The sequence below is a fragment of the Coregonus lavaretus genome, assembly GCF_964263955.1.
Source record: "Coregonus lavaretus genome assembly, chromosome: 7".
NCBI classification, from domain to species: domain Eukaryota; kingdom Metazoa; phylum Chordata; class Actinopteri; order Salmoniformes; family Salmonidae; genus Coregonus; species Coregonus lavaretus.
The window spans coordinates 9,031,511-9,058,573 of record NC_139994.1 but is presented as its reverse complement, the minus strand read 5'-3'; the positions used below and the strand labels follow the sequence as shown (position 1 = coordinate 9,058,573).

The following is a 27,063-nucleotide window of genomic DNA, read 5'->3' as shown; positions in this document are numbered from 1 at the left end:
TTTTATCATGCTTTAACATTTATGTGTGAATTCTATGGTTATTCATTGCACGTTTTGCTTTGTATCTTGGACATCTTGATGAGGCTCCTCGGTTCAGAAAAGAAAGAATACGGCTCCTTTAAAAGCAGTCTTAACGCGTGCAGCATTAAAGATGCGTCTCCAAGACGACAAACAATTACAAAATGAACCCGATATGCTTGTTTGCATCCAGCAGCAAAGCCCTGTCCGCTGTCGCAGATATCCTTGAACCTGACTTTTTCAGTGCTTTCAAAAAAGACCGTCGGTAATTTTATTTTAGGGATGTATCGGTGGGCAACAACTGTGATTGAACAGTAACCATTCAACATTAGCGCAGAAGTTCAAAGAACCTAGCTTGCTGGCTGCTAAACAACATAGCTAGCTAAAATCACGTGTTTTATATTTAACTCATTCAAACGAAAGAGGGGATGTTTAATTTTTGAGGGTGTGAAGATTCCAGCTGCAAGAAGTTGATATGTTGTTGCCTTGAATCACGTTCATGATCAAATGTTTCTTTGCAGAATTTCAACTTGGGGCTGAGACTGTTACATTGTAAATGAAGGCATGAAAAGCATTGCATAGAGTTATCTAACCAAAGAATAAGGATGAACGTCACGGAGGTGGAGGATCATATTTCCATGAAATATGAAATAAAGAGAAGACTTGGAAAGGGCGTAAGTAATTTTGGCTGTCCCCAGTTTTTTTTTAGTTCTGTGAAAAGTTATTTGTTGGGAAGAAAGTCGAACTTTTGAATGACAGCTGTATTGCACACTGCTATCAAAAAATAATAGTAGCTACAATAAGCAAGTGGTTGTGTACGTTTTCTGTTGCTTTTGTTAATGTATTCTAAATGAATAATCAATGAATTACTCTCAATTGCACACATTGTTACTTTTCACTTTTTACTCCCCAGTCTTTCCTTTAAGAAAAATTCTTACAATTCCCCAGAATTAAAGTCCCTTTGAATAATGTCATAAGCTAGAGGATTGTCAACTTTTTCAGAACAAGCTGTTTCTTTCAGCCAGATCAGCAGACTTTGATACTTGGGAAAGAGAAAAATCAGGGACTTCAGAGCTTTTTTGTTTTTCTCCAGACATAGACATAGAATAATGGAAGCCCTGTTTTCTTTCCCTTTGATAAACCAATAATGGAGTTTCTCCCCATGTGCTAAAATAAGCATCAGGGAGGCTAGATCTATCTCTGAACTGTATAGTGCCAGATGGCAAACCTGCGACACTGTTGAGTCATGTAGATACATCACATAATTGCTAACTAATCTTCCCTTGAGCGGAGGCCATTGATCATATTACACTTGTTAACAGTTAACTACAGTTTAATTTTACCCAAGGAAGTAATGTGTTGTTTGGACTATTCCTAGGTTACAATACCAAGAATTTCCAAGACTGTAATTTGTCAAAAACATGTATGATTTTGATGTATCTTTTTATTCTTTTTATTTTTTACATCCCCCAAAAGTCACCCTTGACTACCACTATTTCCCCAGTTTTCAGTCCATCTGACAATATTATAGTAAGCCTTGCTTTGCTCGTTAAGCAGGAAGTCACTGACGCCAGGTGGGGACTGCCCACAGAGGGACCAGTGTCTAGTGAACCTGATCATGTGTTCTCTCACTCAGCTCAGCAGTGGGCTGTCTGTCAGGGGACCCATTGTCATAACCAGTCACCTCTCCTCGATGTGCTGCTGATTCTAAAAGTGCTTAGTAATCTCTCCCTAGAACGTTCTTTATTTCCTTCCTCTCCACTCTACTTCGCTGTCTGTTTTCATATTGTGATTTTAGTTTCTCTTAGGGCTCAACTACAGTCTTGTGGCAGTTTGTTTTACCTTTTAATACGTATAATGATTAACTAACAGTTGTATATCTCTTTATCCACAACAGTTGTTTACCTCTTTATCTGTGTCCAGGCATATGGGATTGTATGGAAGGCTGTGGACAGGCAGACAGGAGAAGTTGTGGCTGTAAAGAAAATATTTGATGCCTTCAGGAATAGGACTGATGCCCAGGTTTGTGATTCATGATGATATTGGTAATTGACATTGGCTACTAGTTTTGTCTGCCACTAATTACAGAGGTATACCTTAATACTGTATATGTTGTGCCAGTTTGTGAAGCGTACCAAAAAAGACCGTGTTCAACAACCTTGACTATATCTAATTATAATTGAATGGAAATACTGTAACAGCCAGGGGTTCTCAAACAGCTTGTTTATAAAAATAAATAAATGTTAATGATGAAATAGATTGTAAATTAAGATTTTTGGCCTTTCCTAACTCGTCACAATGTTTCTTTCTCAACAGCGGACATTCAGAGAAATAATGTTTCTACAGGTAAGAATGAATACCTATATCAGTTAGTGTAACAGTGTTGCTTACGTCCCTCTCCTTTCCCCAATCTGGGCTCGAACCAGGGATCCTCTGAACACATCAACAACTGTCTCCCACAAAGCATCGTTACCTATCGCTCCACAAAAGCCATGGCCCTTGCAGAGCGAGTGATGTCACCGATTGAAACACTACTAGTGCGCACCGCTAACTAGCTAGCCATTTCACACCGGTTGCATAGTAGTACTTTACTACTATAGCCCATAGAAACGCATTGAATAACTCATTCATAAATGGAAAAACAGACAGTCAAAAAATAAATCATAAGGAATAAGGTTTTTAAATGTCTGTCATATATCTAGGAGATGTAAGAAAGCTCAGGAAATATTTCTGGTTTTTGGACACATTTAAGCCCTTTTTTTATTGCCACAAAACTACCTCCATACTTACAAGTACTTGGGAGTATGGCTAGACAGTACACTGTCCTTCTCTCAGCACACATCAAAGCTGCAGGCTAAGGTTAAATCTAGACTTGGTTTCCTCTATGGTAATCGCTCCTCTTTCACCCCAGCTGCCAAACTAACCCTGATTCAGATGACCATCCTACCCATGCTAGATTACGGAGACGTAATTTATAGATTGGCAGGTAAGGGTGCTCTCGGGTGGCTAGATGTTCTTTACCATTCGGCGATCAGATTTGCCACCAATGCTCCTTATAGGACACATCACTGCACTCTATACTCCTCTGTAAACTGCCATCTCTGTATACCAGTCACAAGACCCACTGTTTTTATTTATTTTTTATTTATTTTATTTTTTAGGGGTAGATCAGCTTTAATATTGCAGATAGATTGTAACTTCCATCAATGTAATTGTCAGCATCACTTCCAATCCCCCATATGTTTTTTTCTCTCGCAAATACATACATACATACATACATACATACATACATACATACATACATACATACATACATACATACATACATACATACATACATACATACATACATACATACATACATACATACATACATACATACATACATACATAGATACACATGGGGAGAACAAGTATTTGATACACTGCCGATTTTGCAGGTTTTCCTACTTACAAAGCATGTAGAGGTCTGTAATTGTTATCATAGGTACACTTCAACTGTGAGAGACGGAATCTAAAACAAAAATCCAGAAAATCACATTGTATGATTTTTAAGTAATTAATTTGCATTTTATTGCATGACATAAGTATTTGATCACCTACCAACCAGTAAGAATTCCGGTTCTCACAGACCTGTTAGTTTTTCTTTAAGAAGCCCTCCTGTTCTCCACTCATTACCTGTATTAACTGCACCTGTTTGAACTCGTTACCTGTATAAAAGACACCTGTCCACACATTCAATCAAACAGACTCCAACCTCTCCACAATGGCCAAGACCAGAGAGCTGTTTAAGGACATCAGGGATAAAATTGTAGACCTGCACAAGGCTGGGATGGGCTACAGGACAATAGGCAAGCAGCTTGGTGAGAAGGCAACAACTGTTGGCGCGATTATTAGAAAATTGAAGAAGTTCAAGATGACGGTCAATCACCCTCGGTCTGGGGCTCCATGCAAGATCTCACCTCGTGGGGCATCAATGATCATGAGGAAGGTGAGGGATCAGCCCATTACTACACGGCAGGACCTGGTCAATGACCTGAAGAGAGCTGGGACCACAGTCTCAAAGAAAACCATTAGTAACACACTACGCCGTCATGGATTAAAATCCTGCAGCGCACGCAAGGTCCCCCTGCTCAAGCCAGCGCATGTCCAGGCCCGTCTAAAGTTTGCCAATGACCATCTGGGTGATCCAGAGGAGGAATGGGAGAAGGTCATGTGGTCTGATGAGACAAAAATAGAGCTTTTTGGTCTAAACTCCACTCGCCGTGTTTGGAGGAAGAAGAAGGATGAGTACAACCCCAAGAACACCATCCCAACCGTGAAGCATGGAGGTGGAAACATCATTCTTTGGGGATGCTTTTCTGCAAAGGGGACAGGACGACTGCACCGTATTGAGGGGAGGATGGATGGGGCCATGTATCGTGAGATCTTGGCCAACAACCTCCTTCCCTCAGTAAGAGCATTGAAGATGGGTCATGGCTGGGTCTTCCAGCATGACAACGACCCGAAACACACAGCCAGGGCAACTAAGGAGTGGCTCCGTAAGAAGCATCTCAAGGTCCTGGAGTGGCCTAGCCAGTCTCCAGACCTGAACCCAATAGAAAATCTTTGGAGGGAGCTGAAAGTCCGTATTGCCCAGCGACAGCCCCGAAACCTGAAGGATCTAGAGAAGGTCTGTATGGAGGAGTGGGCCAAAATCCCTGCTGCAGTGTGTGCAAACCTGGTCAAGTCCTACAGGAAATGTATGATCTCTGTAATTGCAAACAAAGGTTTCTGTACCAAATATTAAGTTCTGCTTTTCTGATGTATCAAATACTTATGTCATGCAATAAAATGCAAATTAATTACTTAAAAATCATACAATGTGATTTTCTGGATTTTTGTTTTCGATTCCGTCTCTCACAGTTGAAGTGTACCTATGATAAAAATGACAGACCTCTACATGCTTTGTAAGTAGGAAAACCTGCAAAATCGGCAGTGTATCAAATACTTGTTCTCCCCACTGTATACATTTCCTTTTTAAAAATATATTTCCCTTTATTACTTTCTAACCCCACCACCCCTTCCCTAATTGGAGTAAACTAGTGAACAACAATGTTTAGGCCTCTACTTCCAGCTTATACATACTATATACATTTTATGGACACAGTCAATTTTACAATAATTCTATTTTGTTTGTTTTTACTGGGATAATACTAAAGAGTTAATCAAGGTGATTTTTCCACAAATTTTTCATGGTAGCAAGATCTTATCTATTTTTGCTAACTTTTTATAAAAAATGTATTGGAGTGAGATCATTTATTTCATTTGGGATATGTATTCCAAGTATATCCACATCACCATCAGACCATTTTATTGGTAAACTACATGGTAATGTGACATTTTAATTTTTTGGTGATCCAATACGTAATATAGTACATTTATCATAATTTGGTTGTAATCCAGAGAGGTTAGAAAATGTATCTAGATCCTCTATGAGGCTGTGGAGGGATTCAAGTTGTGGATTAAAAGAAAACATGAATCATCAGCGTACAATGACACTTTTGTTTTTAAGCCCTGGTATTCTAATCCTTTGATATTATTGTTGGATCTGATTTTAATAGCTAACATCTCGATGGCCATAATAAATAGATATGCCGATAGTGGACAACCTTGTTTCACTCCTCTTGACAGTTTAAAACTTTCTGAGAAATAGCCATTATTTACTATTTTACACCTAGGGTTAATATACATGATTTTAACCCATTTTATAAGAGATTCTCCAAAATTGAAATGCTCCTGGCATTTATATATAAACCCCAGTCGTACTTTATCAAATGCCTTTTCGAAGTCTGCTATGAATAGCAGGCCTGGTTTCCCAGATTTTTCATAGTGTTCAATTGTTTCCAGTACTTGCCTTATATTATCTCCAATGTATCTTCCATGTAAAAAACCTGTCTGATTAGAATGTATAATGTCCGACACTACCTTTTTAATTCTATGCGTTATACATTTTGCTAGAATTTTTGCATCACAACACTGAAGTGTAAAGGGCCTCCAATTTGTTAAATGGACTGGATCTTTGTATTTTCCACTTGTATCCTGTTTCAGTAATAATGAAATCGGACCTTCTTCTTGAGTGTCTGATAATCTACCATTTATATAGGAGTGGTTAAAACATGCTAATAACGGTCCTCTGAGTATATCAAAAAAGGTTTGGTATACCTCGACTGGTATGCCATCCAACCCTGGAGTTTTCCCGGACTTAAAGTCTTTAATTGCATCCAGAAGTTCCTCCTCTGTAATTTCACCTTCACATGAGTCTTTCTGTATGGCTGTTAATTTTACATTATCAATAGAAAAAAATCTCTACAATTAGCTTCAGTTAGAGGAGATGGAGGCGACTGAAACGAAAACATATGCTTAAAGTACTTTGTTTCCTCCTTCAAAATATAATTTGGTGAATCATGGGTGACTCCGTCATTTGTAACCAGTTTCAGTAAATTCTTTTTGGTAGCATTCCTATGCTGAAGATGATAAAATTATTTGGTTATATCCCCATATCCCCATATTCCATCCAGTTTGCTTTATTTTTATAATATATTACACTTGATCTTTCTTGAATACATTTCTCCATTTATTTTTGTTTTTCCTCTAATTTATTCTGAGCCTCTGTTAGTTTTTATTGCTATCTATCTGTTCTGTTAGACCTATTTCCTTTGTTAGTATGGACTCTTTTGACCTAAATTGCTTTTGTTTTCGAGATGAGTACTGAATTGCATGGCCTCTAAAGGCACATTTTAAAGGTGTCCCATACAATAAGGGGATTTGTGGGGGGAAAAAAGTATTTAGTCAGCCACCAATTGTGCAAGTTCTCCCACTTAAAAAGATGAGAGGCCTGTAATTTTCATCATAGGTACACGTCAACTATGACAGACAAAATGAGAAAAAAAAATCCAGAAAATCACATTGTAGGATTTTTAATGAATTTATTTGCAAATTATGGTGGAAAATAAGTATTTGGTCAATAACAAAAGTTTCTCAATACTTTGTTATATACCCTTTGTTGGCAATGACACAGGTCAAACGTTTTCTGTAAGTCTTCACAAGGTTTTCACACACTGTTGCTGGTATTTTGGCCCATTCCTCCATGCAGATCTCCTCTAGAGCAGTGATGTTTTGGGGCTGTCGCTGGGCAACACGGACTTTCAACTCCCTCCAAAGATTTTCTATGGGGTTGAGATCTGGAGACTGGCTAGGCCACTCCAGGACCTTGAAATGCTTCTTACGAAGCCACTCCTTCGTTGCCCGGGCGGTGTGTTTGGGATCATTGTCATGCTGAAAGACCCAGCCACGTTTCATCTTCAATGCCCTTGCTGATGGAAGGAGGTTTTCACTCAAAATCTCACGATACATGGCCTCATTCATTCTTTCCTTTACACGGATCAGTCGTCCTGGTCCCTTTGCAGAAAAACAGCCCCAAAGCATGATGTTTCCACCCCCATGCTTCACAGTAGGTATGGTGTTCTTTGGATGCAACTCAGCATTCTTTGTCCTCCAAACACGACGAGTTGAGTTTTACCAAAAAGTTATATTTTGGTTTCATCTGACCATATGACATTCTCCCAATCCTCTTTTGGATCATCCAAATGCACTCTAGCAAACTTCAGACGGGCCTGGACATGTACTGGCTTAAGCAGGGGGACACGTCTGGCACTGCAGGATTTGAGTCCCTGGCGGCGTAGTGTGTTACTGATGGTAGGCTTTGTTACTTTGGTCCCAGCTCTCTGCAGGTCATTCACTAGGTCCCCCCGTGTGGTTCTGGGATTTTTGCTCACCGTTCTTGTGATCATTTTGACCCCACGGGGTGAGATCTTGCGTGGAGCCCCAGATCGAGGGAGATTATCAGTGGTCTTGTATGTCTTCCATTTCCTAATAATTGCTCCCACAGTTGATTTCTTCAAACCAAGCTGCTTACCTATTGTAGATTCAGTCTTCCCAGCCTGGTGCAGGTCTACAATTTTGTTTCTGGTGTCCTTTGACAGCTCTTTGGTCTTGGCCATAGTGGAGTTTGGAGTGTGACTGTTTGAGGTTGTGGACAGGTGTCTTTTATACTGATAACAAGTTCAAACAGGTGCCATTAATACAGGTAACGAGTGGAGGACAGAGGAGCCTTTTAAAGAAGAAGTTACAGGTCTGTGAGAGCCAGAAATCTTGCTTGTTTGTAGGTGACCAAATACTTATTTTCCACCATAATTTGCAAATAAATTCATTAAAAATCCTACAATGTGATTTTCTGTCATCGTTGACGTGTACCTATGATGAAAATTACAGGCCTCTCTCATCTTTTTAAGTGGGAGAACTTGCACAATTGGTGGCTGACTAAATACATTTTTTCCCCACTGTATGTTATGTCGGAAGAAATCAGTTATGAATTCCTCTGTCCTAGTTAAAAACAAGTTATCATCCAATAGGCTTCGATTAATTTTCCAATATCCTCTCCCACGTGGAAATTCAGTAAGAGTAATGTATATGCCAATTATATGATGGTCCGACCGCATTCTGTCCTCTATCAACACTTTTTAAACTTTTGGTGCCAATGAGAATGACATAAGAAAGAAGTCAAGACGACTAGCTTGATTGAGTCTCCGCCATGTATATCTCACTAGATCAGGATATTTAAGCCTCCATATATCTACTAGTTCTGATGTATCAATGACATTCATGATTTCCTTAAGAGCATGAGGGTGATTGTTTGTAGTGTGATTTCCTTTACGGTCCATTTCCTTTATGGCTATTTAAAACGGTATTATAATCTCCCACCATAATAATAGTCTTGAATTGTTTGCAGGGTTGATAATTTATTGTATATATTGTCAAAGAAGTGTGGATCATCATTATTTGGTCCGTAAATGTTAATGAGCCATATCTGTTTATGGTCCAATAACATATTTAAAATAATCCATCTACCTTGTGTATCTGTTTGGACAATTTGCACATTCGGATCAAAATTACTGTTAATTAATATCATCACCCCTTTTGAGTTTCTTTGCCCATGGGAGAAGTATATTTTGCCCCCCCCCCATTCCTTTTTCCACGCAACTTCATCTAGAATTGTTGAATGAGTTTCCTGTAAACAATATATATTATATTCCTTCTCTTTGAGCTATGTAAATATTGTTATTCTTTTGTTATCTGCTAAGCCATTACAATTATAACTGGCTATACTTATTTCACCATATACCATAATGAGATACAAGTTTCAAAACTATTTATCATTATATATGTTTGTAAATTTACCAATAAAAAGTACCATAGTGATTGAGTGTCCATATAGCTGTACCATGATATTTGCATTGCTATTAAGTAACCCTCCAATTGTTCTCCACTAATTCCCCCGCTAAAGCCCCTCCCCGTCCCAAGTTGGGCCGTCATCCCAGTGATCGGCATACCACCCCCGTCCCTCCGGATCCCTAGACCCACTGGTTGTTGCTTATTTAGAAAACCCTCTTAGGCCTCACTCCCCCCTATCTGAGATACCTAATGCAGCCCTCATCCTCCACATACAACACCTGTTCTGCCAGTCACATTCTGTTAAAGGTCCCCAAAGCACACACATCCCTGGGAGTTTTATCTCCATCTCTTCATTCAAAGACTCAATCATGGACACTCTTACTGACAGTTGTGGCTCGCGTGATGTTGTCTCTACCTTCTTGCCCTTTGTGCTGTTGTCTGTGCCCAATAATGTTTGTACCATGTCTTGTGCTGCTACCATGTTGTGCTGCTGCCATGTTGTGTTGCTACCATGTTGTTTTCATGTTGGGTTGCTACCTTGCTGTGTTGTCGTGTCTTGCTGCCATGCTATGTTGTTGTCTTAGGTCTGTCTTTATGTACAGTGCCTTGCAAAAGTATTTAATAATAATATAATATAATTAGGGCTGTCAAAAATAGCGCGTTAACGACGTTAATTAGTTGTTTGCTGTTAATTACGTCAATTTTTTTAACGCATTTCACGCATGCGCAGTGTGACAAATTATTCAGGTCAGGAAAGTGGTTGGGAGCTAGAGGCGAGATGGAGCAAGGTGAGCAAAGTGGGCCTATTGACGGATTCAAATATAAAAAGAATGATGATGGTACAGTTAACAAGTACAAGGTTATTTGCAAGATTTGTAAGAAGGACTTTCAATTTCACCGGAGCTGTTCAAGCTTGAAGTACCATGTCAACGCCAAACATGCGTTTGCTGGGCCGTCAGATTCAGCAAGTGGTTTGCGCCAGACCACGCTGAATGTTTGCAGGCAATTAACAAAATCAACCTCAGATAATTTGACCAACACAATAGCAAAATGGATTGCAAAGGATTGTAGACCCATTAGCATTGTAGAAGACTCAGGTTTCCTTGATGTTTTGCAAGTGGCGTCTCAAGACTCATTCTATAAGCCACCGTCAAGAGCCACAGTTATGAAGAAAATCCACGAGCTCTATGAAAACGAAAAAGAAAAAAGGAAAGAGGTCTTGGCTCAAGTAAATCATATCGCCCTGACAGGAGACCATTGGACATCAGTGAGTAACAACAATTACCTCGGAGTAACTGCACATTTAATCAGTGACACGTGGGAACTGAAGTCTTTTGCGCTGACTATATTAAAAACTGAGGAGCGTCATTTTGCGGAGGCTTGTAAAGAACAGTTCCTGTCTGTTGCACGTGAGTGGGACATCGAGGGCAAGACTACAACCATTGGGACTGACAGTGCACGCAACATGGTTGCCGCAATTCGACTTACACGCTATGAACACATGAACTGTGTCGCTCACATGGTGCAGAGAAGTGTCACAGTGAGTCTTGCTGACAGCGGACTCACTGAAAATTATGTATCTGTGTCCTGTTATTTATCTTTTGGTATGCATTTCAGAAAAAAAATGGTTAGGATTCAGGTGTAATTGCAAATAGTGATTAATCATGATTAATCCACTGAAAATTCTGATTAATTTGATTAAAAATTTTAATCATTTGACAGCCCTAAATATAATATAATATATTTATCCCCCTTGGTGATTTTCCTAACCTGTAATTTAAATGGATGTTTATTTGGATTTAATGTAATTGACATACGCAAAATAGTCAACATTGTTGAAGTGAAATGAAAAAACTAACTTGTTAAAAAAAATTCAAAAAAATAAGTTACGGAAAAGTGGTGCTTGCATATGTATTCACCCCTTTCACTATGAAGCCCCTAAATAAGATCTGGTGCAACCAATTACCTTCAGAAGTCACATAATTAGTTAGATTACACACAGGTGGACTTTATTTAAGTGTCACATGATCTCAGTGTATATATACACCTGTTTTGAAAGGCCCCAGAGTCTGCAACACCACTAAGCAAGGGGCACCACCAAGCAAGCGGCACCATGAAGACCAAGGAGCTCTCCAAACAGGTCAGGGACAAAGTTGTGGAGAAGTACAGATCAGGGTTGGGTTATAAAAAAATATCTGAAACTTTGAACATCCCATGGAGCACCATTACATCCATTATATAAAAAAATGGAAAGAATATGGCACCACAACAAACCTGCCAAGAGAGGGCCGCCCACAAAAACTCACGGACCAGGCAAGGAGGGCATTAATCAGAGAGGCAACAAAGAGACAAAAGATAACCCTGAAGGAGCTGCAAAGCTCCACAGCGGAGATTGGAGTATCTGTCCATAGGACCACTTTAAGCCGTACACTCCACAGAGCTGGGCTTTACGGAAGAGTGGCCAGAAAAAAGCCATTGCTTAAAGAAAAAAATAAGCAAACACGTTTGGTGTTCGCCAAAAGCCATGTGGGAGACTCCCCAAAAAGGTACTCTGGTCAGATGAGACTAAAATTGAGCTTTTTGGCCATCAAGGAAAGCGCTATGTCTGGCGCAAACCCAACACCTCTCATCACCCTGAGAACACCATCCCCACAGTGAAGCATGGTGGTGGCAGCATCATGCTGTGGGGATGTTTTTCATCAGCAGGGACTGGGAAACTGGTCAGAATTGAATGAATGATGGATGGCGCTAAATACAGGGAAATTCTTGAGGGAAACCTGTTTCAGTCTTCCAGAGACTTGAGACTGGGACGGAGGTTCACCTTCCAGCAGGACAATGACCCTAAGCATACTGCTAAAGCAACACTCGAGTGGTTTAAGGGGAAACATTTAAATGTCTTGGAATGGCCTAGTCAAAGCCCAGACCTCAATCCAATTGAGAATCTGTGGTATGACTTAAAGATTGCTGTACACAGCGGAACCCATCCAACTTGAGTTTTGCCTTGAAGAATGGGCAAAAATCCAAGTGGCTAGATGTGCCAAGCTTATAGAGACATACCCCAAGAGACTTGCAGCTGTATTTGATGCAAAAGGTGGCTCTACAAAGTATTGACTTTGGGGGGGTGAATAGTTATGCATGCTCCAGTTTTCAGTTTTTTTGTCTTATTTCTTGTTTGTTTCACAATAAAACATATTTTTCATCTTCAAAGTGGTAGGCATGTTGTGTAAATCAAATGATACAAACCCCCAAAGAAACAATTTTAATTCCAGGTTGTAAGGCAACAAAATAGGAAAAATGCCAAGGGGGGTGAATATTTTCTCAAGCATCTGTAGTGTTGTGTTGTCTCTCTTGTTGTGATGTGTGTTTGGTCCTATATTTATATATACTTTTTTAAATCCCAGCCCCCGTCCCCGCAGGAGGCCTTTTGCCTTTTGGTAGGCCGTCATTGTAAATATGAATTTGTTCTTAACTGACTTGCCTAATTAAATAAAGGTTAAATAAAAAATAAACAAGTACTTCCATAAAAAAATTGTAACCGGTACCAGGTTACCTTCAGACGAGTCCCGTGACACTTGTGGGCAAAATGGAGAACACCATCGCGTTCGTGGGAATCTCATCGTTCCATAGAGTGGTTAGTTATTAGTTAAACCAAACCGTTCAGACGCTACAGACGTTTTTGTAAGAAGACAGATTTCCGGAATGTCTCGTGGTCTGACAAACACTGCTGTAGCTCGGCCACCTTCCACCAGTGGTGGAAAAAGCACCTAATTGTCATACTTGAGTAAAAGTAAAGATACCTTAATAGAAAATGACTCAAGTAAAAGTGAAAGTCGAATAGTACTTGAGTAAAAGCCTAAAAGTATTTGTATTTTAAATATACTTAAGTATTAAAAGTTAATGTAATTGCTAAAATATACTTAAGTATCAAAAGTAAAAGTTTGTATCATTTCAAATTCCTTATATTAAGCAAACCAGACGGCACAATTTGTATTTTTTTATTTTATTTTTTTTTACGGTTAGCATGGGGCACACTCCAACACTCATACATCATTTACAAACAATGCATTTGTGTTTAGTGAGTCCGCCAGATAAGAGGCAGTAGAGATGACCAGGGATATTCTCTTGATAAGTGTGTGAATTAGACCATTTTCCTGTCCTGCTAAGCATTCAACATTTTACGAGTACTTTTGGGTGTCAGGGAAAATGTATGCAGTAAAAAGTATATTTTCATTAGGATTGTAGTGAAATAAAAGTTGTCAAAAATAGAAATAGTAAATTACAGATACTTAAGTAGTACTTTAAAGTATTTCAACTTAAGTTACTTTACACTACTGCCTTCTATGGATGCAGGTGATTGAGACGCAGCCCAGCTCTAGCTTAAACTGATGGATTTTGATGGGGATTTTTAAATTTATGTTACTTCGATTGATGCACGGGTGCGTCAATAGGCTCTTAAGGATATGTAAAGAGCCTACTAACAGTATTGGGGATAGTTTGCGGTGTGATTTTGGTGCTTAGTTAATAATTCAGATGGTGACCATACACTAGCGGTCAAAAGTTTTAGAACACCTACTCATTCAAGGGTTTTTCTTTTTTTAAACTATTTTCTACATTGTGGAATAATAGTGAAGACATCAACGATGAAATAACACATATGGAATCATGTAGTAACTGGAAAAGTGTTAAACAAATCAAAATATATTTTATATTTGAGATTCTTCAAATAGCCACCCTTTGCCTTGATGACAGCTTTGCACACTCTTGGCATTCTCTCAACCAGCTTCATGAGTTAGTCACCTGGAATGCATTTAAATTAACAGGTGCACCTTCTTAAAAGTTAATTTGTGGAATTTCTTTCCTTCTTAATACTTTTGAGCCAATCAGTTGTGTTGTGACAAGGTAGTGGGGTATACAGAAGATAGTCCTATTTGGTAAAAGACCTAGTCCATTTTATGGCTCAAATAAGCAAAGAGAAACGACAGTCCATCATTACATTAAGACATGAAGGTCAGTCAATATGGAACATTTACATTTTACATTTGAGTCATTTAGCAGACGCTCTTATCCAGAGCGACTTACAGGAGCAATTAGGGTTAAGTGCCTTGCTCAAGGGCACATCGACAGATTTTTCACCTAGTCAGCTCGGGGATTAGAACCAGCGACCTTTCGGTTACTGGCACAACGCTCTTAACGACTAAGCTACCTGCCGCCCATTTCAAGAACTTTGAACGTTTCTTCAAGTGCAGTCGCAAAAACCATCAAGCGTTATGATGAAACTGGCTCTCATGAGGACCGCCACAGGAATGGAAGACCCAGAGTTACCTCTGCTGCAGAGGATAAGTTCATTAGAGTTAACAGCCTCAGAAATTGCAGCCCAAATAAATGCTTCACAGAGTTCAAGTCACAGACACATCTCAACATCAACTGTTCAGAGGAGACTGTGTGAATTAGGCCTTCATGGTCGATTTGCTGCAAAGAAACCACTACTAAAGGACACCAATAATAAGAAGAGATCTGCTTGGGCCAAGAAACACGAGCAATTGACATTAGACCGGTGGAAATGTGTCCTTTTGGTCTGGAGTCCAAATTTTGAGATTTTTGCTTCCAACCGCCGTGTCTTTGTGAAACGCGGTGTGGGTGAACAGATGATCTCTGCAGGTGTATTTCCCACCGTAAAGCATGGAGGAGGAGGTGTTAGGGGGTGGCGGTTCTTTGCTGGTGACACTGTCAGTGATTTATTTAGAATTCAAGGCACACTTAACCAGCATGGCTACCACAGCATTCTGCAGCGATACGCCATCCCATCTGGTTTGGGCTTAGTGGGACCATAATTTGTTTTTCAACAGGACAATGACCCAACACACCTCCAGGCTGTGTAAGGGCTATTTTATCAAGAAGGAGAGTGATGGAGTGCTTCATCAGATGACCAGGCCTCCACAATCCCCCGACCTCTACCCAATTGAGATGGTTTGGGATGAGTCGGACGGCAGAGTGAAGGAAAAGCAGCCAACAAGTGCTCAGCATATGTGGGAACTCCTTCAAGACTGTTGGAAAAGCATTCCAGGTGAGGCTGGTTGAGAGAATGCCAAGAGTGTGCAAAGCTGTCATCAAGGCAAAGGGTGGCTATTTGAAGAATCTCAAATATAAGTGTTTAACACTTTATTGGTTACTACATGATTCCATATGTGCTATTTCATAGTTTTGATGTCTTCACTATTATTCTACAATGTAAAAAATAGTAAAAATAAAGAACAACCCTTGAATGAGTAGGTGTTCTAAAACTTTTGACCGGTAGTGTATATTCTGACCTCATGAAAGTGGATAGAAAACTGGTCACACGGGACAAGCAAACAGTGTGGTCCGCTTTTATTGGTCTCCAGTCTCCACCATCCACTTTGGCCAGGGAAAACAGAGGCCAGGGCCTTAAGCTGTGTGTGAATGTCCATAATAAGGCTATTACTATCTCCCACAGAAACACTGGCACCCCAGTCTCTAGACGGTTTACATTACATAGCATCTAAACATTGACCCACTCCAACACCACCTAGACTGTTATGTCACTATCCCTAAGAAGATTCTCCCTTTTGTAGTCAAATCAAATCCAATTTTATTTGTCACATGCACCGAATACAACAGGTGTAGACCTTACCATGAAATGCTTACTTAAGAAAATATTTACTAAATAAACTAAAGCTTTAAAAAATGAACTAAAAAAAGTAACACAATAAAATAACAATAATGAGGCTATATACAGGGGATACCGGTACCGAGTCAATGTGCGGGGGTACAGGTTAGTTGAGGTAATTTGTACATGTAGGTAACGGTAAAGTGACTATGCATAGATAATAAACAGTGAGTAGCAGCAGTGTAAAAACAAAGAGGGGGGTCAATGCAAATAGTCCGGGTAGCCATTTGATTAATTGTTCAGCAGTCTTATGGCTTGGGGGTAGAATCTGTTAAGGAGCCTTTTGGACCTTGACTTGGTGCTCTGGAGTCTTTTGACAATTTTTTGGGCCTTCCTCTGACACCGCCTAGTATATACAGTGCATTCTGAAAGTATTCAGACCCCTTGACCTTTTCCACATTTTGTTATGTTACAGCCTAATGCTAAAATGGATTAAATAGTTTTTTCCCCTCACCAATCTACACATAATACCCCATAATGACAAAGTAAAAACTGTTTTTTATACATTTTTCCATAAGTAAATGTATTACTCAACACTTTGTTGAAGCACTTTTGACAGCGATTACAGCCTCAAGTCTTCTTGGGTATGACGCTACAAGCTTGGCACACCTGTTTGGTGAGTTTCTCCCATTCTTATCTGCAGATCCTCTCAAGCTCTGTCAGGTTGGATGGGGAGACTTGTCCCAAAGCCACTCCTGCGTTGTCTTGGCTGTGTGCTTAGGGTTGTTGTCCTGTTGGAAGGTGAACCTTTGCCCCAGTCTGAGGTCCTGAGCGCTCTGTAGCATCATCAAGGATCTCTCTGTACTTTGCTCCGTTCATCTTTCCCTCGATCCTGACTAGTCTCCCAGTTCCTGCTGCTGAAAAACATCCCCACAGAATGATGCTGCCACCACCATGCTTCACCGTAGGGATGGTGCCAGGTTTCCTCTAGACGTGATGCTTGGCATTCAATCTTGGTTTCATCAGACCAGAGAATCTTGTTTCTCATGGTCTGAGAGTCGTTTAGGTGCCTTTTGGCAAACTCCAAGTAGGCTGTCATGTGCCTTTTACTGAGGAGTGGCTTCCGTCTGGCCACTCTACCATAAAGGCCTGATTGGTGGAGTGCTGCAGAGATGGTTGTCCTTCTGGAAGGTTCTCCCATCTCCACAGAGGAACTCTGGAGCTTTGTCAGAGTGACCATCGGGTTCTTGGTCACCTACCTGACCAAGGCCCTTCTCCCCCGACTGCTCAGTTTGGCCGGGCGGCCAGCTCTAGGAAGAGTCTTGGTGGCTCCAAACTTCTTCCATTGAAGAATGATGGAGGCCACAGTGTTCTTGGGGACCTTCATGCTGCAGACATTTTTTGGTACCCTTCCCCAGAACTGTGCCTCGGCACAATCCTTTCTCGGAGCTCTACAGACAATTTCTTTGACCTCATGGTTAGTTTTTTGCTCTGACATGCATTGTCAACAAGGCAGGTCCTACAGGCCCTAGTTTTGTCGCACCTAGTCTGGGCAGGTGCCACAAAGAGGGACTTGGGAAAATTGCAGTTGGTTCAGAACAGGGCAGCACGGCTGGCCCTTAAAAGTACACGGAGATCTAACATTGATGACATGCATGTCAGTCTCTCCTGGCTCAGAGTGGAAGAGAGATTTGACTTCATCACTGCTTGTTTTTGTGAGAGGTGTCGACGAGTTGAATGTACCAAGCTGTCTGTTTGGAATACTGGCACACAGCTCGGACACCCATGCATACCCCACAAGACATGCCACCAGAGGTCTCTTCACAGTCCCAAAGGACTATGGGAGGCGCACAGTACTACATAGAGCCATGACTACATGGAACTCTATTCCACATCAGGTAACTGATGCAAGCAGTAGAATCAGATTTTTAAAAACTGGTAGAAATACACCTTGTGGAACAGCGGGGACTGTGAAGAGACACACACACAGGTACATACACACATACATATAGACACTCACTCTACACACACGTACACATGGATGTTGTATTGTAAATATGTGATAGTGGAGTAGTGGCCTGAGGGAACACACTAAATGTATTTGGTAAAGTGTTATGAAATATAATGTCATGTAATATTTTAAATTGTATATAACTGCCTTAATGTCCTTGGGTTCAGAGTGACCATCGGGTTCTTGGTCACCTACCTGACCAAGGCCCTTCTCCCCCGACTGCTCAGTTTGGCCGGGCGGCCAGCTCTAGGAAGAGTCTTGGTGGCTCCAAACTTCTTCCATTGAAGAATGATGGAGGCCACAGTGTTCTTGTCCTTCTAGACCTGTCTGCTGCCTTTGATACTGTGAACCATCAGATCCTCCTCTCCACCCTCTCCGAGCTGGGCATCTCCGGCGCGGCTCACTCCTGGATTGCGTCCTACCTGACCGGTCGCTCCTAACAAGTGGCGTGGCGAGAAGCTGTCTCCGCACCACGTGCTCTCACCACTGGTGTCCCCCAGGGCTCAGTTCTAGGCCCTCTCCTATTCTCCCTATACACCAAGTCACTTGGCTCTGTCATATCCTCACATGGCCTCTCCTATCATTGCTACGCTGACGATACACAACTAATCTTCTCCTTTCCCCCTTCTGATAACCAGGTGGCGAATCACATCTCTGCATGTCTGGCAGACATATCAGTATGGATGACGGATCACCACCTCAAGCTGAACCCTGGCAAGACGGAGCTGCTCTTCCTCCCGGGGAAGGACTGCCCGTTCCATGATCTCGCCATCACGGTTGACAACTCCGTTGTGTCCTCCTCCCAGAGTGCGAAGAGCCTTGGCGTGACCCTGGACAACACCCTGTCGTTCTCCGCTAACATCAAGGCGGTGACCCGATCCTGCAGGTTCATGCTCTACAACATTCGGAGAGTACGACCCTGCCTTACACAGGAAGCGGCACAGGTCCTAATCCAGGCACTTGTCATCTCCCGTCTGGATTACTGCAACTCGCTGTTGGCTGGCCTCCCTGCCTGTGCCATTAAACCCCTACAACTCATCCAGAATGCCGCAGCCCGTCTGGTGTTCAACCTTCCCAAGTTCTCTCACGTCACCCCCCTCCTCCGCACACTCCACTGGCTTCCAGTTGAAGCTCGCATCCGTTACAAGACCATGGTGCTTGCCTATGGAGCAGTGAGGGGAACGGCACCTCCGTACCTTCGGGCTCTGATCAGTCCCTACACCCAAACGAGGGCATTGCGTTCATCCACCTCTGGCCTGCTGGCTCCCCTTCCTCTGCGGAAGCATAGTTCCCGCTCAGCCCAGTCAAAACTGTTCGCTGCTCTGGCACCCCAATGGTGGAACAAGCTCCCTCACGACGCCAGGACAGCGGAGTCACTCACCACCTTCCGGAGACATTTGAAACCCCACCTCTTTAAGGAATACCTGGGATAGGATAAAGTAATCCTTCTACCCCCCCCCAAAAAAAAAAAAAAGTGTAAAGTGGTTATCCCACTGGCTATAGGGTGAATGCACCAATTTGTAAGTCGCTCTGGATAAGAGCGTCTGCTAAATGACGTAAATGTGCCCTTGAGCAAGGCACTTAACCCTAATTGCTCCTGTAAGTCGCTCTGGATAAGAGCGTCTGCTAAATGACTAAAATGTAAATGTAAATGTTAATGTTGCAGGACCCCAGGAAGAGTAGCTGCTGCCTTGGCAGCAGCTAATGGGGATCCTTAATAAATACGAAATACAAAAACTGTGGGACCTTTATATAGACAGGTGTGTGCCTTTCCAAATCATTTCCAATTAATTTAATTTACCACAGGTGGACTCCAATTCAATCATTTTTAGAATAAGGCTGAAACGTAACAAAATGTGGAAAAAGGAAAGGGGTCTGAATACTTTCCGAATGCACTGTAGGTCCTGGATGGCAGGAAGCTTGGCCCCAGTGATGTACTGGGCTGTACACACTACCCTCTGTAGTGCCTTACGGTCGGATGCCGAGCAGTTGCCACACCAGGCGGTGATACAACCGGTCAGGATGCTCGAGATGGTGCAGCTGTAGAACTTTTTGAGGATTTGGGGACCCATGCCAAATCTTTTCAGTCTCCTGAGGGGGGAAAGACGTTGTAGTGCCCTCTTCACGACTTTCTTGGTGTGTTTGGACCATGATAGTTTGTTGGTGATGTGGACACCAAGGAACTTGAAACTCTCGACCCGCTCCACTACAGCCCTGTCGATGTGAATAGGGGCGTGTTCGGTCATATCATTGATTTAATTCATTTACGGTGGTCTTTGAGGACTGTGTGTGTGTGTGTGTGTGTATTTTTCAAACTGTTATGTGTTTCTCCCTGCAGGAGTTTGGAGATCATGCCAACATCGTCAAACTGCTGAACGTCATCAGAGCTCAAAATGACAAAGATATTTACCTGGTCTTTGAATACATGGGTGAGGACTCTTATGTGGATTGTCTATTGACATCCATTTTGAATCTTTTGTCGGTTTACTTGAGGATTGTCGTGATATGTGAAATGGTAGCACGCTGTATAATATGACATGGCTATTAATAATAACAGATATACATGCAAGATGCTTGCATCGACGACTCTTGATGGTCGAAATCACCCTGATACCCCCAAAAAACAATTTTCAGGGCTTTCCCACTGTATTTATTATTGGCCACCTACCCTGTGCTAAATTTGATGGGGTCGGACATTATGAAATAACAACACAGAAAGAATGTAGGCAGGCAAGCTGCAAGGTTATTCAGCAGTTTAAATCTGGCACCAGAGGGAGGGGTGGGGGGGGAGGTCTCTTCTCCTCTTGGCTGCCTGCGATGCCTGCTGAGTCCACACATTGGACTGCTCTCTGATCTCTGAGTGTGGGCCAGCATCCCAGGCACACCCACCATGGAAAATGGCTCCTTTGTCCTACCCTGGCTAATTTTGGGGGCACTGCAGGAGTGTGTAGATTGTTTATGGGAAACGTGTTGTGTCTGGTTTGTTATTCATTGAGTGTTTTATAGAAAGATGTTTTCAAAGTGCCATTATTCTGAGTGTGGTATGGATTAATGTTCAATGCTGGATGATTCCTGTTGGTTATTACTGTTTTTACCATTTGTGTGTTGCAGACACCGACCTGCATGCAGTGATAAAGAAAGGCAACCTGCTGAAAGACATCCATAAACGCTATGTCATGTATCAACTCCTCAAGGCCACCAAATACCTGCACTCAGGCAATGTCATCCACAGAGACCAGAAGGTACAGTAGAATGTTTAAATTGCCAGTGTACTAAGAAGTGTGCTTGTTGAGAATATGACATTATTGCATTTGCAGATGCGCTGGTGCCACTAGTATGGGTAATGCTATCTAATTCTTCTGTTTTTCTGGAGGAAAAACGATTTGGATGACATGGCTGAATTGGCTTTCCTCTTCACACAGCCGTCCAATATTCTGCTTAACACGGATTGCTTTGTGAAGCTGTGTGACTTCGGTTTAGCCAGATCTCTCTACCAGATCCAGGAGGATGCTGGAAACCCGGCGCTGACAGAGTATGTGGCGACGCGGTGGTACAGACCTCCTGAGATCCTGCTGGGCTCCTCAAGGTACACATGCACTGGGACCTGCTGTACGTTTCTCAATAAACTGAGCCACTCCTTCAGGCTTGAATACATATCTGAAAGAGTGAACGGTTTTCTTGATTTAGTGTTAACATTTGTTTCTGATAAAATAATGCACATAATGGGAAGGTAAGTATTCATGCAGAAACCTGTCAGTGTCTGTGAAATCACTTAAATACTTTGATTTCTCCTATAGGTACACAAAGGGTGTGGACATGTGGAGTATAGGTTGTATCCTAGGAGAGATGCTGCTTGGGCAGCCCCTTTTCCCTGGAACCTCCACCATCAACCAGATAGAGAAAATCATGAGTACCATTCCACACCCTAGCCCAGAGGGTGAGTATTAAGTCCTGGCTGCACAGTTCACAGAAAACAGAGTGTGCTATTTGCTTGTTGAGCACTAGTGGTGGAATCAAGCTTTTATGCCCCTAACTGACCAAGTTAACTGACTAAAGTAAAGATATGTGATTTTGTTTTCAGACGTACTTTCTATCAGATCCGAGTATGGTGCCTCTGTGATTCAGAGGATGCTACTGAGGTAAGTCATACTGGAAGTCCTACAGAAGTAAATATGTCGAGACATTTTGAGACATTTTGAGAGCTTGGGACTAAAAGGTCCTATCTGCATTTTTGTCAAAATTGAGTTATTGACATAGCCTTGTTCTGTTCATTGTTCACTATCTATATAGTACTCTAAATACCCCCAATTAATGTTGTTAAGTTCAAAAGAATACAAGATAAAAATTGCTGACACCATTCAAACCAATGAGGGTTCAGAACGTTAAAGCCAATTATCTCAGAATCATCTTTTTGCAGATAGAACCTTATAGTCGCAAGCTCTCGATTTATTCACGATGCTGCACTCTGTCTGTATTTGTCTGTCTGCGTGGCCAGGCCCCAGGAGCCTCTAGAGGATCTTCTGCAGCCTTCGGTGCCCCCTGATGCCCTAGACCTGGTGTGTCGCCTGCTGGTGTTCAACCCAGACAAAAGGCTGACCGCTGAGCAGGCCCTGCAACACCTTTACGTCTCCAGGTAGCGTAGAAATCACATCCAATCTAATTGTATTTATACAGCACATCTCATACATTAAAATGTAGTGCAATGTGCTTTATACAAGCTTTTATAGGCTATAGGCTGGTTATCAATCGTGTCCCTTTTTAAATCAGCAGTTGTCACAAAGAGTAACCCAGCCTAGACCCCAAAGGGCAAGGGAAGCTGGTTTGATGACACAATGCTCTAATCCTTTTATGATGCCAATGCCGTTCATTTTTGTTATATAGTTTGCATCCCAAATGGCACCCTGTTCCCTACATAGGGCACTTCCTTTGACTTGGGCCCTGGCCAAAAGTAATGCACTATGCTGAGTAGGGCTAGTCTTGGAATTAACGATGTCTTTCTTTTCTATTTGTGTTGTGTTATGTCATAGTCTTTGTGTTTTTCCCCTTAATTTCACTGGAGATTCCACAACCCAGCCAAGGAGCCAGGTCTGGACTATGCCGTGATCCTGCCTGTGGATGATGATGTCCAGTTGTCGGTGGTTCAGTACCGCAACAAACTGTACAAGGTAATACTGAGGGGAGGGAGGATGATGAGCACCTGTCTCGTGTTTGGTTGGCTTAGGGTAGACCATTACTGCCAATTGTTTAATAGTTACTAATAGTATTATTATTATTATTCTTTATTTATTTTTCTGAAGGGGTAGAACAGCTTTAATATTGCAACTTCCATCAATGTAATTGTCTGCATCACTTCCAATCCCCCATATATATTTTTTTGCATAGAGTGTTAAACTAAGTCCTTTATGACAATATACATGTTTTATTAACGACTGAAAAAAGGCACAGTATCTATAAGGAATCTTCTCTGTCCCTTTTTTATCTCTGTCCTGTGGAAAAGATGATTCTAGAGAAGAGGACCACAAGGAGAACGCTACGTCATGTCCAGCCCAGGCCGAGGAAGAAAGAGGAGCCGGTCTCTGGGTCTGGCTCTGGGTCTGGGTCTGGGTCTGGGTGTGACCGTGGAGACCATGGGAAGGAAAGGCCCAATGGGAAGAACAAAGGTGGTCCGGAGCCAGTCCCAGTGGCTGGTGATGGTGGAGGGGACCTTGGGGTTAAATCCCCTCATGATAAGACAGAACACCAGGCTGCTCGTCCAGTTATCACCATACCCACACCAGTACCTGTGTCCACCCTGCCGGCCCTGGAGAAGACCAGCCCTGCAGCTAGCCCCGTCATGGGAAAGACTACATATAATCCCATCACACATGTTGCCAGTGAGTACACTAACACACACGTGGTCCCCCACATTCACATTCACATTCACACACACCTTCATACTTCATACACATACCTTCATACTTCATACACACATCTTCATACTTCATACACACACTTTCATACTTCATACACACACCTTCATACTTCATACACACATCTTCATACTTCATACACACACTTTCATACTTCATACACACACCTTCATACTTCATACACACACCTTCATACACACACCTTCATACTTCATACACACACCTCCAGACTTCATATACACACCTTCATACTTCATAAACACAGACACATACTTTCTAATGGTATTTGTCTTCTCTTTCTCTCATGCAGATGGTTTTGTTAGAAGTCTGGCTGGACCAGCTCACTATTTTCGCTCTGGTACTGCCAGCAGGAAACTGGAGCAACAGACGCGTGATGAAAATGTAATTGTACCGCCAGCAGAGGGCGTTAACGGCAAAGCTTTTGTAAGTACCACTGTCATAAGAAAAACTTAGTTGTAAGTACCACAGCAATAGGGAAAAACTCAGGTCCCAGAAAATAGTTTAGTTACAACAGATATAACAGATCACATTTAATACAATATAAGCTGCAACAAGAGAACATAAATCAACAACAAATAAATCACTCATTTTATATCCTCTTGAGATACATGATGTAATACAATACCTACAAATTACTACCAAAATAATGGAAACATTTGAGTGAAGGAGGGATACAAAATATATTGAAAGCAGGTGCTTCCACACAGATGTGGTTCCTGAGTTAATTAAGCAATTAACATGTCATCATGCTTAGGGTCATGTAGTAAAATGCTGGGCCGGCCATTATTTTGGCAATTATTTTGGCTACCAAGGCTATGCCCCCATAGGATGACAATGCCCCCATCCACATGGCACGGGGGTGGCAGGTATAGCCTTGAGGTTAGAGTGTTGGGCCAGTAACCAAAAGGCTACTGGTTCAAATCCCAGAGCCGACCAGGTGAAAATCTGCCGCTGTGCCCTTGAGCAAGGCATTTACAATGGTGACCCTGGCCGTGATCCCACTCACTGTGGGTGTCTCAGGAGGAGTTGGGATATGCAAAAAATGTGTGTTACAAGACAAATATAAGCACCCCCCCCCAAATTATTATGAGTGGTCATTGAATGGTTTGATGAGCATGAAAACGATGTAAACCATATGCCATGGCCGTCTCAGCCACCAGATCTCAACCCAATACAACACTTATGGGAGATTCTGGAGCGGTGCCTGAGACAGCGCTTTCCACCACCATCAACAAAACACCAAATTATGGAATTTATTGTGGAAGAATGGTGTCGCATCCCTCCAATAGAGTTCCAGACACTTGTAGAATCTATGCCAAGGTGCATTGAAGCTGTGGTAGCCCAACGCAATATTAAGAAACAATGTTTTGTGTTTCCTTTATTTTGGCAGTTACCTGTATGTGTGTACGTGACGTGTTTGTGCAAATCATCAGTGTGTCCTTGTACTAAGACCTTCAGTGATTAGTTGCAGCGTCACTTGTTAATAGCAGAATACAAGAGAATAGTTTAAACTACACACAATTCCAAACATTCAGACTGACGCAACCTTCAGCTAACACCTTGAATGTTTCCAATACAGACTACTGGATAGACAAGCGTTTTAGTTGTGTGTATTGCAGACAGAGACTATAGATATGTGAGCCGTTGTGTTGATCACTAGGCAGCACAACACATTATTTTCAGTGTCCACTGCAAAATATACATGCATGGAGATTTATTTCTGTCATAATATCTCTCTCTCTTTTCCCATCTGTCAGTCTATGGAGCAGATTCTGCAGCGCGGTCGCTCAGCACCTGTCAGCCATAACCGTTCCTTCTCCCTGACCCTCTCCCACCCCCAGAACAACCCGCTGGTCTGCAGAGACGAGCCCTCTGTGTCCTCAGGGATATGCGTCACCTCAGCACGCCTGGTGAGTGGACTTTGCCTTGCTACTTTAACAAACTCATACTCTATGATCTCATAAACTGTTGCTGCTGCCACTATTGAGAAGACTTTATGTCAATGCCATAAATCATCTTCTGTAATGTGTACTTTTCCACTGTTTCATAATCACCCTGTTGGGAGCAGAGAACTCAGCTGCCAGCTGTGATATGTTTTTACATTGTAGCCTACATTTTGATGTAAAGGACTTGTCCCATATTCCCCCTCATAACAGTTTGAAGTCTCCCCCTCTAACCCATATTTTCTCTCTGTGGTTCTTTTTGGGGGTTAAATATAGAACCAGCGGTCCCAGACACGAGAGGCACGGCCCCCTCCTCCCAGGTTCAGTAAGAAGGTTTTCCAGCGTAACGCCAACATGGCGGCGGCCGGGGATCCCCGTGCCAAACTGGGCAGCTACTCTCAGGCCTACGGCACCATCAACAAGACAGAGCTGGACAACCTTATAAGGAGTCGACACCACCAGTAACCACCACACTATGCTGGATGTATGGGAGACTGTCTGACATCAGACTGGCAATAGACAAGGGGACAGGGAACAGGGAGATATAGGCTAGTGGAATGTTTGGGGAGGAAAATATTATTGCAAAACAAAAGTTAGGAGTTCAGCAGTACAGATTGAAGTAACAATGGAGAAATCCATAGAGTTATTGAATGCTCTCAACTTAGCCCTATTTCCTTTGTGAAATAATGACTTGCTGGGAAATGGGAACTATGGATCCTTAGTTTAATGTAACTAAATTTGCAAGGGTTTTACAGTGAAATGCTTTATACTAGAGGACAGCAGATATACCAGTGTAAATATATATATTGAGTCAAGACTGTCCTGCAGTAAATGTGTAGAACATATGTAAAACAGAACATTTATGTTATGTGTATAAATGCTATTTTAGCTACAATTTCCTAGCAAGCAAATTCAAGATAATTTATATCAAAATGGTGCTTCCAATATGCACAGCAAAATACATTTTGACAGTGGATGTAGGCAAAGCAAACCTGTGGTTTCATAATAAAAATATGACTTATTTTTAACCTTAGTGGTGAATGTAATTTGTTATTATATGCATGGTACAGTGCACACCACTAAATTCAAGATAAGGTATTGATTCTGATACACCCAAATGTATGGATCAATGTTTCAGACATGACTCTAGTCATATTGTAGGGACATCAAAATTACAGTACACTCAATAAAGTGTATGTAATTTGTTATCAATTAAATAGCCCTTATCAGTATAAATTGGTGATTCCCACAAACAGCAGCACA

At 41.9% G+C, this 27,063-nt stretch overlaps 1 protein-coding gene across 1 annotated transcript; it reads left to right on the top strand.

Annotated features, from left to right (window-relative positions):
- Positions 1 to 623: 623 nt before the first annotated feature.
- LOC311132159 (extracellular signal-regulated kinase 2-like) lies at positions 624 to 26,265 on the top strand (the record flags this gene model as incomplete). Its single annotated transcript, XM_084165379.1, has 14 exons — positions 624 to 692; positions 1,942 to 2,040; positions 2,335 to 2,364; positions 20,266 to 20,356; positions 21,039 to 21,169; positions 21,350 to 21,513; positions 21,725 to 21,864; positions 22,009 to 22,066; positions 22,423 to 22,560; positions 22,987 to 23,092; positions 23,425 to 23,800; positions 24,147 to 24,280; positions 25,615 to 25,767; positions 26,077 to 26,265. 14 exons carry the CDS (start codon positions 624 to 626, stop codon positions 26,263 to 26,265), a joined length of 1,878 nt encoding a protein of 625 aa, XP_084021505.1.
- Between the last annotated feature and the right edge of the window lie 798 nt (positions 26,266 to 27,063).